At 48.5% G+C, this 15387-nt stretch overlaps 1 protein-coding gene and 1 long non-coding RNA gene across 4 annotated transcripts in view; one reads left to right on the top strand and one right to left on the bottom strand.

Annotated features, from left to right (window-relative positions):
- Positions 1-15387, top strand: part of Prkca (protein kinase C alpha) — a 380485-nt gene that overhangs the window by 315524 nt on the left and 49574 nt on the right. For both annotated transcript variants that reach the window (XM_005069988.4, XM_040749986.1), the window contains exon 9: positions 14643-14780. In XM_005069988.4, coding sequence (XP_005070045.1) covers positions 14643-14780 — 138 coding nt within the window. The remainder of the gene's footprint in view (positions 1-14642; positions 14781-15387) is intronic.
- Positions 2005-5800, bottom strand: LOC121141539. Of its 2 annotated transcripts, XR_005878472.1 has the most exons (3): positions 5698-5800; positions 4094-5441; positions 2005-2305 (listed from the first exon to the last, which is right to left on the bottom strand). It is a non-coding gene; the product is annotated as an uncharacterized LOC121141539 (long non-coding RNA). The 2 variants fall into 2 exon arrangements; XR_005878471.1 differs by lacking the exon at positions 2005-2305 and having other exon boundaries at positions 2613-5441.

The following is a 15387-nucleotide window of genomic DNA, read 5'->3' as shown; positions in this document are numbered from 1 at the left end:
TGTTGTAGATTAAGATCTCTAGCCAGAAAACAAAGCTTTGGCAGTTAGAATAAAATAACCTATTTCGGGAACAGTTACAGATTTGTGAATACTGACCTAAAGACTCATAATTATAAGATGTAAGAGAAGAAAATGTGTTTATATTTGGTAAAATATTTGAACAGCTTCCCGTTTTAATAGACAAAGCCTTACCACTCTAATGTCTCATCCGTTTGCCCAGCAGTTCTCAATACATGGGTTGTGCCCCCTTTGGGACTGAATGACCCTTTCACAGGGGCCACCTAAGACCATCAGAAAACACAAGTATTTACATTATGATTCATAACAGCAGTAAAATTACAGTAGTGAGGTAGCAATGAAAACAGTTTATGGTTGGGGATCCCTACAACATGATGAACTGTGTCAAAGGGGGGTAGCATTAGGAAGGTTGAGAGCCACTGCATCCGCCCCTCATTGTCCCTATTCAGACTCAGGGATGCTATGACCCATTTGGACTGTGGGATTTGGGTTGTGAGAACCAGACTCTCTGGCATCCTCTCTCTGAAAGCTACCTCACACCAGATGGACCTCTGTGGCTGCTCTTGTCACTCGCCACATGAATTTCTCTCTTAAGAGGGTATTGGTTCATTTTCACCAATGTTAGAGCTTGAGGAAGTGAAGCTTTTAGTCACAAGTGTTTTCTAGACAACAGTGGAGAGCTGAAGGACGCAGAACCTGGTGATGTGGCCTTCAGTTAACCGGGAAGGGCTAATCCATGTCTCCCAGCTTGTTTTACTGGGGAAATCTCAGGCACCTTGAGTTACTGAAGAACCTCTTAATCCTCAAGAAAGAAGATTTTTATTAGGAGCATGTGCATTTTCTGGGGCTGTCCCTTGTTGGTAGAGTGCATGAGGCACCTGGGTTTGATCCGCAGCATGACAGAACATAAACCAGGCATGGAGGCACACACCTGTAATCCTAGCACTCAGGAGATAGAGACACAAATATCAGAAGTTCAAGGCCACACCGAACTGCATGAACCTTTGGGGGTGGAGAGCCACATGTGGGGGGAGAGGCTAACTTGAACTGGGAAAAGAGACACATCCACAGGTGCAACTGTTTGCCGCAAGACTGTGTTGTTGCCCAGAAATACCCCGAGGAGGGAGAGAGAACGTGCCTGGCCACATGTGGCTTGGTTCCAGGCTTTTCACTCTTCTAAGAATGAGGTAGCTCAGTACCCTCCAAGGACTGCTACTACCTACCGAGGCAGCCCCCAGCAACGGATCCGCCCTCCTGCCTGTCCCTACCGGACTCCTGAGTCATCAGGTGACTGCCACCCTCTGTGCTGTGTGTTCTAATGAGAGCTCCTCTGGCTGGCTGGCCCCAGCGTTTGTCTCCTGGTGCTGTATCCAGAGAGTGAGGGTGACAGCCATTCTGAGCATCCTTTTGAGAGCTCTGCTTCCTCTGCCTCCACTGTCTGTTAAAAGCCCATTTTATGATGCTGAGAGGCAGCTTGGGTGGCCCCGCTGGAATACACTGAGCTACCAGGAAAGTCCTTCCCATGGAGTAGCCCCTTCTGTTTTCTCAAGAGTAAGCAGTTGCCCCTGGCTATCCAGAGTGTGAAGACAGTTCCTGTTTACAAACACTCCCAGATGGATGAAATGAGTGGATGCTTGGGTCCTCCAATCCTAAGTGCTTTGTGTGATGTGGCATGCCTAAACAATGTATCTTTGTCCCTGTTTCTATGTCAGAAACCATCCTTCTGGGAAGAAGTAATATGCATGTTCTAAGTCTACTATATTCCTAGCGTAGAAAAGCCAGACACGGGTACAGAGCAGACACAGCTGACAATAGAGGGCTGAGGCTGGAGAGGTGACTCGGCAGGTCCCAACCTGTAAAGCTCTTGCAGAAGACTTGGGTTCAGCTCCCAGCTCACTAACCACCCCTAACTCCAGTTCCATGGGATCCAGCGCCCTCTTTTGACCTCCACAGGCACCTGAATGCCCACCGTGCACATACATGCAGGCACACACACATCCACATAAACATTTTTAAAAATAGAAAGGGGGGAAAGGAGCTGGGGCAAAGCCATCACCTCTCTAGATACCCCTCCCAGCAGGGAAACGGATTACTCTTCCCAGCTCTGGTGAACAACTGCCCCCTCTGCTGGTTGGCCACTCACTCACCTACCTTGGTATTCAAGGAGGCAGCAGGGTGCAGTGGCAGGGAGTGTCACATTCCTGAGCTCAAGCCCAGCTTCGGCATCGCCTGGCTGTGTGGCCTCGGCACTCCGTCACTTGGCTGGCTTTGGCTTGTCTCCCCCCTTCTGTCTCTCCAAGTCAAATATGGAAGAGAGAAAACCTTTGCAAGACTGCTTGGACAGTTAAGCGAGTAACTACAAAGGGTGCTTAGAACAAGACCTCACTGTTATTCCTGTTATCCCCTGCACCTCCACCCCAGGAGGTAGCAATCAAGAGGCTGCCTGCAATGCTGTTTTCCTCAGTAGCCATCCCCAAGTACACCCAAAAGCTGTGCTCTTCCACTTGGGTCTGAAGCCCCCATTTGTGCATTGGAGACTGTATTGGTTATTTTTCTCACTGCTGTGGCAAATGCCAGAAAAGAAGCGAGCTAAGGGGGGGACAGGTTTATTGAGGGACCGTAGTGGAGGAGGCTTGGTGGCAACAGGGTGAGGAAACTGGACGTGATCGAGGCCCGTCCTCACTGACCCATGTCCTCCAGGAAGGCTCCCTACTAAATGTTCCAAAACATCCCCAAGCAGGGCCACCAGTGGGGACCAAGTGTTCAAACACATGAGCCTACAGGGGGAACTTCACATCCAAACCACAGAAAATGTAAACAACAGGAGGACCCTGCCTCCCCTCACTTCCCCCACCTGGCACAGAGAAGCCCGGTGACTGAGTTCCCTGTGTGTCACACATCACCACAGCGCCTCCTCCTGGGGAGTTTGGTGTTTGCTCTCATTTTGTATGTTTCTTGTGCTCTTTTATGATGAGCCCTAGGTGAAGAAACCTATCCTGTTCGCCTGAGATAGGAAACCCTACCCATGCTGGGGCAATGCACCCCAACCCTGAAGCAGAACTGGAGGGCAGTCACCCCCTCACGCCTCAGAGTGGCTTTGCTCTCGCTTGACCGCAAACTAACCTTCATCTTGTGGGACCCTGTGAAAAATTTGTCCTCAGCCAATGCGTGGTAACCCCCAGAGACTGTGTGTATTTCTCAGCTGACAGGCTACAGAAATAAGCAGGACCTTTGGCCTCAGCAAGGGCCATCGGTGAGTGGCCACATTCATAGAACTGATGGCTTAGGGTGGAGGAGCGTGCCACCATGGTCTCACTTTTTATCAGAGGTCATCTTTCTGTACCCCACACTGCTCCAGGCCCCAGAAACCTGTGAGTACCCATGTGGGTCACAGTAACATACTGATTGATAATCCATTGGCTCTTTCTAGCAATTATCACAGAGTCCCCATTCACTTTCAAGGCCTGTGGGTTATACCTGAAGGATCCCAGGACATCTAGCCTGGATTTTAAAACAATGTGTGCTTTTCAAGGATCTGGGGGCCTTCTACCTGAACATCTTTACTCTCTTGTTTGAGGCTCTCCATTCCTGAAGCTACTTGCTCGTCTGCTACCTCCTCCCTGCTGCAACCTGCAGCAAAGTCTACACCTCAATTTTCCATAGCCTCCCAGGAGCCCAGACCCTGGGGCACCATGTAAAAAAGTGACCCCCAGCAGCCTCTTACGCCAGACTGATACCCACCCCCCATACACAGACACAGAAATAGGTAGGATTTATACCCCAATCTTGCATTGAGACTCCTCCTCCAGAACCCCCATCTCCAGAACTCTGGGGACCTCTTAGCTCTCTGAGTCTACCTCTTTAGGGAGTCTCCCTAATGAGGCCTCGTCTGTTCCTCACTACCCGTCCTGAACCTCTTCTGATACTGCCTGCCAGCTGGAATTGCTGTGGCTGGTTATTATCGAAGCAGCTCCCAGCATTGAGCCAGTAGAAATGGAAGATTCCCATCCATCTACTATGAGGTAGCATTTCAGTCCATTTTACAGAAAACAAAACTGAGCCCCAGAGAAATTACCCTAAGTGTCATTCCATTCCAGTCTGTGGCCACTCGTGAATATCCTCAGCTTCCCTGCGAGCTGATGGCCATGGAACCCAGAGGGGAACACAGAACAGTACAGCTGCAGCTGGTCCTAGGTGCTCCACAGAGCTATGGTGAGATGCCTGGGTTTAAAAACACAACCATGAACATGAACTTTATGAAGATTCTGTTCTAGATGTAATAGCAGATGGTTTTTCTTTCAAAATGCTTGCTCCTGTTAATTAGAGACATTTTAGAGAAGGTTTGCTGTGGATCCAGCATTCAGAGACAGACTCCTAAAAGCCTCTGTGTGGAAACACAGGTTTGAGCCCCTTTGGGGCAGGGTATGGTACAGTGCACTTTTCATCAGCCACGAAGGAAGGCAAGCTTCAGGCCCAGCCCTGGCTTGTGTAGGTTGGGTATTTGTTTGACTTTGGGAGCTGGCTTCTCACGGGCATTCAAATTCTAGCTGAGCATCCCCAGTAGTGGCTTTGTCATTTGAATTCTGCCCTCCTCATGTGATAACAACCATCGTTTCCCATCGTCTTGAAGATTGTTGTCTGCCTCTCTCTAAAGTAGACGCTGTGGCTCTCAGCCCACTCCAGGTCCCCTGGAGACCCCACTGACTCCCCCTCTCTTCCGATCCATTCGTGGTCCTGTTGCCTGCAGAGTCCAAGTGCAGCAAGGGTTATAGAATATTCACAACAAAATAATCTATAATTGTTTGGGGTTTGCAGTTTTCTATAAGTTAAGGTACCTTGTGATTGTAAAACTCCCTCTGGCATTTTACCATCAGTGGCATTGGCGAACACTTGCTTTTTTTTTTTCTTCATATTAATGTTCCAGGTTATTTCTGCAAAGGTCCATCTGGGAAGATGGACCAGGTGCCTTCTTTGTGCTGCCTTGCAGGATTCACTGGAACTCCACTGCCACAGGCTACCCCATGAACCTGGGGCAAATATCTGCAAAAGATCCTCATCAGGGTGCAATTACTCCAGGAGCCAAATACCACAAGAGGGCAGTAAAGACTTGCAAAAGAAAGACTCCTGCCTCTTAATGAATACAGGCCATAGCAGAAGAAGAAACTTAACGTTCATGAACAGGCATGGCAATTAAATGTTCATCTCACACTCCCATTTGCTCCCGATTTTCGGAGACAATCACAGTGCTAAAAGAGGAACAGTCATGGGCCTTGTAGGTCCTGTAGGCTCCTTCCTCCTATCGCTTGCCCTGGGAACTCCCGCCGTTTAGAGGCACTGCTGACAGTCTGGGAAACCATTTTGCTGTGACAGCATGTGTGAATCCAGAGGCTCCTGACCCTGTAAAGCCGCAGTGGTGACAATCCCTGGCAGGAAAAGAAATGGGTTTCTGTGAAAAGAGTCTAACAACATCGTATGTCACAGCCATTCCGCCCTCACTGAGGTCCCCAAAGTGCATTGGATGAATCATGCTGTCAGCCTGGGGGAGGGGGACTGCATTTTATAGGTGCAAACACCCAGAAAAGGTAAACTTAGGAGGATCTCCAAACAGGATCATTTGGAGACCGCAGGGTCCTCCCATAGAAACTGGGGAAAGGCAGTGACCTTCCAGTTACCACTTACCAGGTGAGGCAGGTTGAGCTGCTTCCAGGCCAGCCAGCCAGCCTCCCCTGAGAAATAGGAGGCCGTTAGGTTAACTGTTGCTGGTGGGGGGAGGTGCACATGATGCTGCACCCCCCCACACACAAGAGCTCTTGGCAGTTAATAGTAACTGGTGGGTGGGGGTGGGGTTATTTACTCTCCTGTAACAAAACTCAGTTGGGTCACCTAAAATGGAAGGAAAGGGGCAGAGGGAGATAGACTTACAGTGGAAGGGGAGACTAGCCAGGAAGAGGAGGAATCAGTGGGAATGGGGAGGAAACAGGAAATGGTAATGGCGGGGTTGGGAGGCCCAAAATACCCTGTATACATGTATGAAAGAGAGATTAACCGACTTAACAGGATGACTCAAAGAACATAAGGGGAAGATGGATAGTGGTAAGGAAAATGGCATACATAATGGCTACTAGAAGCTCATAAGGCTTGGTGGAAAAATAATAAAACACCATTGTCCACACCAGGCAAGACTCTTGACAGACCCTTCGTTGTCCCAAATTCCCCCCACTCACCCACCCTTGAAGTATTGCTCAGTTACCACAACATAAAGGCCTTTTGGCTTCCTGTGACTTCCTGACTGCATTTTAACCGTGGCACCCACCTGAGTGGTTGAGCCCATAAAAACAGTTCCCGTTAAGGAAATTATGGAAATGGCTTACTCTGTATCCCTGCCCCTGTGCTTTGCTGAAACACATATCTCCTATTTTGGCGACACAGCCTTATTTGCCTGTGCCACTTAGAGCACCAAACATCACAGAAGAGACTGGGTGGTGACTTGATACAGATGCATCTGGAACTTTACATTGTAGCTGCTATCCTGATAAGTTAGCAAGGAGTCATAGACATTGTATCTAAGTACAACTGCAGGGCTGGGGATAGAGCTCTTAATGGTAGAAGGCTTGAGGCCCTGGGTTCAAGCCCCAGCACAGAAAAAAAAATCAAATCTATCAAACTGGGAAAGGCCAGCAGCAGGTGAAGATAAATGACCTGAGAATCTGCAGAACATGGGGCAGAGGTAAAACCGCACTCAGGCCATCCCAGCTACTGCCTGAGGTTTACATTCACTCATCTGAACTTCCTGCCACAGCTGCAGAGGCAGGTAATGACGTAATAGAGTATCTGACCTGCACAGCCAGAATTATTTACTGGCCTTTGCTATAGTGGGAAGAGTTTGAGCTTCAGAACCAAGGAAGGAAACAGATCTGGACGCGTCACTCAGACCCCCTTGTGTCACCAACTTCTTTTTAGAGGTTGAACTGCTCTTTCATCCTCCCGAGGTTGGTGACACCCATTCTGGAGCTGCCTAGAGTGCAGGAGAATCAGCCCCTACAGCCAGTGGATCAGTGGTCCTGTGTTGGGACCTACTCAAGAGAAAGTAGCACCCTTTTTTCCCTCCATAACGTGAACAAGCCTGTGAGGGGCTGGAGATGGAGGTGGCACTGGAGAGCATCCACAAGGTCCATACATCTCCATCTGCATGCCAGTATCTTCATCACAGGCAGGCTAGGCCTCCTCGGGGATCCTGCTAAGGCTGACAGACTGCCTGCCACCCTGGGGAGAGTGACTAGTACACACCTGCTTGCTGTTCACCTGTAACTCCAGCTTGGGGAGAAAACTCCAGTCAGCAAGTGTTGACAGTCATCCATGCCCCTGAGTCCAAGGGTATAAACAAGAACATTCAGACAGGAGGAAACGGGGTGACGACAGAGGTGGCCTGCTCTGGGGACAGCTGTTTGCTCCCTGTACAGATGAGCTATCCTTCCACGGTCATTGGCTGTCACCAACCCACACAGACCTTGAGCCTTGCAGACATGACCCATTGCTCACAGCCCTCAAGCCTGGGAGGTTAAGGGTCAGGGCAGACACAGATTTGGCATATGGTTCATAGATGGACCCTTGTCCCTGTTTCCCTAGAAAACATGAGACCCTGTCATAAGGATGCCCCCATTATGACCATGGATCCCTGGTGACTTAATCGTCTCCCCCTTCTTCCTCACACTGTCATATCAGGGGTTAGGATTTCCACTCCCCAATTTGGGGCAGATGGGTAAACATTCAGCCCATGCCACCTTCCAAACTGTGCCTTCCGGCATGTCAAATGGAGCCCACAGGCCTTGTGAGCATGCTTGAGGCTGGGGATAGCTGTGAATTCGACCTCATACAAAATCATTACCTTACTTAAAACATTCAGAGGTGTTTGCATGTGTGTGCAGGTGTGAGTAAATGTTTTTAAATCAGTTTTGAGGCTCGGGGTGAATTATTTAGAGCAGGGGTTCTCGACCTTTCTCATGCTGTGACCCTTTAGTACAGTTCCTCATGTTGTGGTGACTCCCAATCATATTATTTTTGTTGCTACTAGATGACTGTAATCTTGCTACTGTTGTGATCATAATATGAATATCTGACATGTGGGACATCTGCTTCATCCCCAGAGGGGTCACAACCCACAGGGTGAGAACAACTGCTCTAGAACATGAACTATGAGATGACATCATCTCCTGATATCAAAAGGTGGTCCCAAAGTCAGATCTGAAAGAACAATGCTAGCAGTCCTAAACAATAACATATACCGATGTCCTCAGCGAAGTCAAAGCCTGTCTTCTGTAATTCGTATGCCCTGGCTCCTTGAGCTTTCCACCTCTTCCCCCGATCTTCCCATCTGTCCCTGTACCGTTGGCTGTCCCCAGAGCAGGCCACCATCAAAATCTCTTGACCCAACGACTCTGCGTCTCCCACGGAGTCTAAGAACAAGAGAGAGAGATTCAAACTGAAAATGGTGCGTCTCCTTGCTCTAGAAACAGCGAGGAAACAGCTTAGGGACCTGACGGCAGGGAGTGAGAATCCCCTAACACTCCCTGCAAGGAAATGCAGGTTACAGTGGAATTCTGTTTCTGTTAAATATGGTGTGGAAATAGGGCCTGCAGAGATGCCTCAGCAGTTAAGAGCACTGGCTGCTCTTCCAGAGGATCCAGGTTCGATTCCCAGCACCCACACGTGGTGGCTCAGAACCATCTGTGGCTCCAGTTCCGGGGGACCTGAAACCTTCACACCAATGTCCATAAAATAAAATTTTGCATAGCATCTGTAGAATGATACCAGTGATTGTCTCTAGCTTATAAAATCATACTTATTTTTTCTTTCTTTAAAAAAAGGTATGCATCTTAAATTTTCTAAAATGAACAGATATCACTTTATTTCGAGAAGAAATAACTCTGCCTTTTAGAAAATGTTATGTGAAAAGGCATTTTATTCATCCATTCAGAGAATTTAAGAAACACCAGGCCCCCAGGCATGTCCTGAGTTCTGGAGATAAACAGAAACAGCTCAGCAGAGGACCTCAAGCCTTCTCCAGTGCAGAGAGAGGAGTGACGAGCACACAGAGAAAAGAGACCAGGAAGAGCAGGAGGGAACGCAAACCACAGGAAGCAAGGTGTCAGGGAGAGCTGGCAGGGCCAGTGAGAGATCCTGGGGGCTTAAGGCATCACTTGGAGGCTAGAAGGAAGGTGGGAATGCCTATGTGGGTCACAGGAGGCAGAAAGCACCTGGTCCTCAGGGGACAGCATGCCTGGCCTGTTCCAATAAATGACAGATGAGTTAGCCAGAGAACAACAGGCTTCTCATGTACTTCACTGTGCTGCCCGAGACCCTGTAATGCCCACTAAATGGCATCCTTTTAACCTGTTGCCTAGCAACTGAGTAGCAGGGCTAGATGTCACTGCTGTTTAGAAACACAGGCACTAACCTAGATGATAGGTCCCTCTAGCAATCCCTCCCCAAGTCCTCATGACAGGCTTCTAAAGCACTCAGTCGCTCCGAGCCAACATTGCAGCATGGGTGAATATATCACCTTAAAAGCAAAGTCCTGTGCCTTGGTTCTGTGCAGCACAGCTGCTTCTGCTAACCCTGCCCCGCTTTGTGGAGCAGTGCTAAAATGCCTTGCCAGTGTTCAGATAATGAGCCCAGGGCATTTTCATCATGAAAAGAGAAAGAAAAAAACATGTAAGAGAAATCCATAACAGTCCATGTGCTTCCATGGTTGGGCACCATTGGCCTGTCTACCCCTAGAATTTCAGAAGTAAGAAAGACCCTTCCAAAGCTCTCAAGTTCAGTGGCAGTCACTGTGTTACACTGAAAAGAGTCTTGATAAGTACATTCATCAAAGCCATGCTCGGACTAAGGCAAGGAAACACTGTTATTGAAGACACGTTCACAAAACAGGTGAGAATCCAACCATTTAAAGTAGACCCACACTTCAGTGGTTCTCCAAATAATCACCAGGGGTCTTACATTCATACCAAAATGTGGGTCTTAGGGCTTGGATAAACCAGAACTTCTTGTTAAACTTTCTAGGCAGAGAAGCATGGCATGAGAGCCAATAAGTGTTAACAGTACACTCAGCCCAACACTGGGTCTTTTGGGTCTGTTTGCCGGTTTAGCAAAGCTAGCATGCACTTAGCACACACAATGTAAGAACGGCAAGGTGTCTTGGCATTAACTTGGACCTCCACCATCACTGCTACCAAAGGTCAAATTATCCCAGCTCTTCCTCTGTAAATTGTTTAACCTGACAGAAAATGTGTGTCTCCTACCACCCCGCCCTTCGTATTCCTAATGCAAGTGATTACTGTGTTATCATTATTCTAAAGTCAGAGACCCATGTAACCCTGGCTGCCTCTGCCTCCTGTGTGCTGGAACTGACTTCAGGGTTACACTACCACACTCCACGATGCAAGTCATTTGGCATGGAGCTCACCCTGGTTATCATTTGAAAAAAAAACCTACATTAGTGCATTAGTGAGCTGAGTGTAAGGAACTTGGACCCAGGAAGGGGCTACACACACACACACACACACACACACACACACACACACACACACCTGTGACTCACTTCCAGGGCATGTGCAAGGATCTGGGTTTGCATATCATATTCATATTGTATGGCTTCCTTGCCTCCCACTCACCCTGTAGCCATTCAGGGGCTACAAAATGCCTCTGTAGTTCCAAATGAGATTCATTGTTAGTTGATGATTAGCTCATTTCCGCATGAGGGGTGGACACTGGCTGGTCTCAGAGCCTGGAAATCCAGGTGGCATCATGACGCCAGGTTTGACCAACAAATGCTCAGGTGCCATCTTTTGAAGAATTCAAATTCCCCAGGTACAATTTACTTTAGTCAAAGCCAATAGCACATGCTGTACTTTTGTCTAAGGACAAAAGAAGAAAGAGAGAGAAAGTTCTAGCGTTTAGAATTGCCTTGTTCAATTTTACAGCACCACACATCAAGGCTTTCATTTTTCCCTTTCCTGAATAATTTCTATGCTGTTTTGTTGTTTGTTTGTTTGTTTTGTTTCAATGCAGGGTCTCTCTGTGTAGCCCTGGCTGTCCTGGAACTAGCTCTATAGACCAGGCTAGCCTCTAACTCACAGAGCCCCTTCTGTCTCTGCCTCCTGGGGGCTGGGATCAAAGCTGTGCTCCTCCATGCCCAACTGTATGCTTTCCTACACCTTTGCCTTAGCCCAGTGGTTCTCAACCTTCCTAATGCTGTGACCCTCATTTTGTGGTGACCCCAACCATAACATTATTTTCATCACTCTTTCATAACTATAATTTTGCTACTATTCTGAATTGTAATGTAAATATCTGATATGCAGGATATCAAAATGCAACCCCATGAAAAGGTTGTTCGACCCCCACTGGTTGAGAACCACTGCCTTAACCGATCTTAGCCCAGCCCTGCAGGGGACTTGACGTTTAGATGTTGCAGAAATCTCGGTTTGGTCTCCTGCCATCCCCTCCCCTGAGAGGCTGTGAGGCCCATGGGACATGCACAGCTTCCAGACAGAGCACACGCATGTGCAAGGGCCCCAGAGAGTCATAGTCTGCTTTCTGTTGCTGCAACAAAATACCCAAAGCTAGCCAGTACATAAATTAAAGAGGGTTATCTCACTTCTGGTTGTGCAAGTTCCGAAGCACGAGCCAGTATCCGCCTGCCCTGGGGCGAGGACCAACATTAGGCAGAAAATGGAAGGGTTCTTCTGTGCCCTAGGCCTCCTGTCACTGCCTGTGTCAGCCCCGGCCATCTGAATCCTGTTTGCTCTCACCCCAGCAGGGCATCTGCCCATGTTGGTCCCTGTTTACATATAGTAAAGGATGTCAGCAGGTAGCAGTGGGCTCCAGCTGTATCCCTACACGCACATATATTGATTTGATTTGCACTCCTGGCGAAGGAAGTCTGTGCTACCCTCATGACAGCCAGAGTAGTGTCAACAAGATGCAAGTCAGGAAGGGCAGGTCTCTCGGTCCTGCTGTGAAGCCAGTTGCCAAGCAACCCATTCAAAACCCAGAGGGAGAAATGGTGGGCTCGGAAGAAGAACCTGTTGTTGTGGGATGGCTGTGCCTTCTAGAATGTGATCCTGGGAAGCAAAGAAAGCCACCTATTCACAGCATCTGGCCTCTGGCCAGGGACCCTCCACCCTCCTTGAAGACCCCTAAGACTGTCTCCAAACTCCCAAACTTCTCCCTACTCACACACACACACACACACTACTGACACAGCTACTAAGTATTCCTGGCTGTCTTCTCAAACTCCATAGTGTCTTATACCCCTTCTGCCTTCGAGTGGGGTTTGCCCAAAGGCAGACCCAGACCAGCCAAGTTGAAATACTTATGGTTTTTCCTGTTGCTTTAGAAAACTCAGTATCAGAGGTGGCTTGGTGTCCTCACGCAGCAAGGCCTACAGATGGCAGAATGGAGATGGCTCTAAAATGCTGTGCAGGAAAACTGGGGTGGTAGGCAGTGTCATTCCGGATAGCAGCACACATATGAAGATACCTGGGCCATTTATACCTCAGGCTAGTTTGGGCAGGGGTGAGCTCTAACTCCGCTCGATGGGCTGGGCCCCAAAGCAGCCAGCTGTCCATCTTGAGCACAGTTAGTGACACTACCTTGTCATGGTATGGACCCCATATGCTGGCCTCCCTCTGTGAGCATAGCATCTTCATCACAAACCACAGAATGGGTCACCTCAGACGGAGTTGCACTTTGTGGGGGAGACATTTTCTGAGTGATATGAGCCTCCACTGGCCATGCCCACATTCCATCTGTAACACAGCATAGAGGACTGCCTATATTGGGTTGACCTGTGACCACATCTGTGGGGGGATTGTCTCCATTGAGGTGGGAAACCTTTGATGATAAAGAAACCTACAAATACACATTTCCTCTAGAGCTAGAACCCAGCCTCGCAAAGGCATCTGTCCATAGTGAGACCCCCTGGATGCCTCTTCGCCTCCTCTGCTATCTACCCATTAACCTACTGTAGTGGCTTGAATGAGAATTCCCCCATTGGCTCTTACACTCAAATGCTTAGTCACTGGGTAGTGGTACTGTTTGAGAAGGATTAGGAGTAGGTGTGGCCTTATTGGAGGAAGTCTCAAAAGCCTGTGTCAGGCCCGGCCTCTCTCTGCCTGATGATCAGGATGTGACTCTGAGCTACTACTCCAGTACCATAAGTGCTACCGTGTTTCTGCCATGCCCCTGCCATGATGGTAATGAACTAACCCTGCTATAAACAGACTCCCGGTTAGGTGCTTACTTGTGTAAGAGGTGGCTGGGTCATGGTGTCACCTCACAGCAGTAGAACAGTGGTGAAGACACCCACTCAGAGAGGTGTTGACCACCCGCGTGAGAGCCTCGCACCTGCTACTGAGCTCAACCCCACGCTTAGGTCTGCTGCACTGAGGAAGAGGAGGTGCTCCTAACCGGCCTAATGCTGCAAGCCTTAAACACAGTCCTCATGCTGTGGTGACACCCCAGCCATAAAGGAATTTTCATTGCTACTTCATAACTATAATTTTGCTACTATTGTGAATGATAGCGTTAAGTATCTGATTTGCAGGGTATCTGATATGCGACCCCTGTCAAAGGGTCACTCAACACCCAAAGGGCTTGAGACCCACAGGTTGAGAACCACTATTCTAAAGCAATTACGCTTGCCTTTCAAACTGGGGCCGAGGCTGTGGCAGATCCACCAGCCCTAGGACACTGGCTCTCCCTCATTGTGAAGCAGACATTTGAACATGCTAAGTCTGGCAGGGGTGTGATGCTGCCCCCCGCTCTGGCTTCTCTGCCCTCACAGGGGTGTCAGTTCCCATGGCATCTCGTTTGCCTTTTCTTTGGCCAAGCCCTCTTCCTTTTTCCCCATTGACAGGGAGAGTGGGACTCTCCGTGGGAGTCCGACACCAGCGGCTCCCCCCAGGGTTGTCATGTGGTATGAGTTCTGTGTACAAAAACTCCTTTTGGTACCACAGCATCATTTAGCAGGTGTCCTCCAGGCTGATGGGAAACCAGATGCCAGGAGCTGACTATTTCCTTTCATCAATCCAACTCTTGACTTAACTAAACAAAGCCCTGTTTTTCCTGCTCTCTTGAAAGTAGCAATAAATCATCCCCAAAGCCTACCAGTTAGGCAGCTCCTCCCTGGAGAACATTTTGCCTGGGTGCAAATTTCCTTCATATGGATTAATTTTGTTACAAAATCTACAGCTAAGAAAAACATCAACTCACAGACTCATTTCCTTGATTATGTTAACAATCTCAAGTCACTATTCACCCTCAAGAAGTTAGCTTTGCTGCCAGAATTAGGATTCACCTGCCATGGGCAGGTCCTTTTGAATGAAGTCTCAGTACTTACACTGAACTGTTAGTAGGTGAAGAGTTTTCCCCTTGTAGATCTCCTTAGGGGGTGTGTACAGCCACCGACCTGATCACCCCAACCCCTGCCATCCCTTTTCTCAGCCCATCGCCCGCTCCTCACAGCTGGCATCCAGCTTGTTAACCATGTGCTGGTTTCTGTCATCTTTCCTTGGGGACAAAAAATGACCAGTGGTTTTTCATGTTTGTGCTTCTTTCAGAAAGCCAAGCTTGGCCCTGCTGGTAACAAAGTCATCAGCCCTTCAGAAGACAGGAAGCAACCATCCAACAACCTTGACAGAGTGAAACTCACAGACTTCAATTTCCTCATGGTGCTGGGCAAGGGCAGTTTCGGGAAGGTAAGAAGGGAGGAGTTTTGCATAAACGTTGCATCAGTGCTGCTCAGGGTTGGATCATATATGCACATTCCTCAGATAGTCAGGACATCATTAAAACAGCTATAGTGTTGGAGAGATGACTCGGCAATTAAGAGTACTTGCTTTCAAAAAAAAAAAAGAGTACTTGCTTTCTTTCCAAAGAACCTGTGTTTGGTCTCCAGCACCCTTCAGGCAACTCATAACCAACCCCCTGTAATTCTAGCTCTGGGACATCCAGCACCTCTGGCCTCCATGGACACCTGTGCTCACATGCACATACCCCACCACACGTATGCACACATATGCGCAGAGTTAGAAATAAAATCTTTTTAAACAGCTTTGCTGAGATTGGGGAATCACTCAGTCAATGAAGTACTTACAAGTAGATCTGAGCCCATGCGAGGTGTGCAAATAAGCACTTACAGTCCCAGCACTGGAGACGAGTGGATCCTGAGGCCCAACTAACCAGCCAACGTACTTGGCCAGTTCAAGAGCAATAAGAGACTCTACCTCAAAACAAAAAAATGGAAATAAAAAAGTGGTAGATGGTGCTTGAGGTTGTCCTCTGGCCTCTCAACCAGTATGAACA

This window comes from Mesocricetus auratus, unplaced genomic scaffold, assembly GCF_017639785.1.
Source record: "Mesocricetus auratus isolate SY011 unplaced genomic scaffold, BCM_Maur_2.0 Super-Scaffold_100007, whole genome shotgun sequence".
Taxonomy (NCBI): Eukaryota; Metazoa; Chordata; class Mammalia; order Rodentia; family Cricetidae; genus Mesocricetus; species Mesocricetus auratus.
The sequence above is the reverse complement of the archived record's forward strand: the minus strand, read 5'-3'. Positions and strand labels throughout refer to the sequence as shown.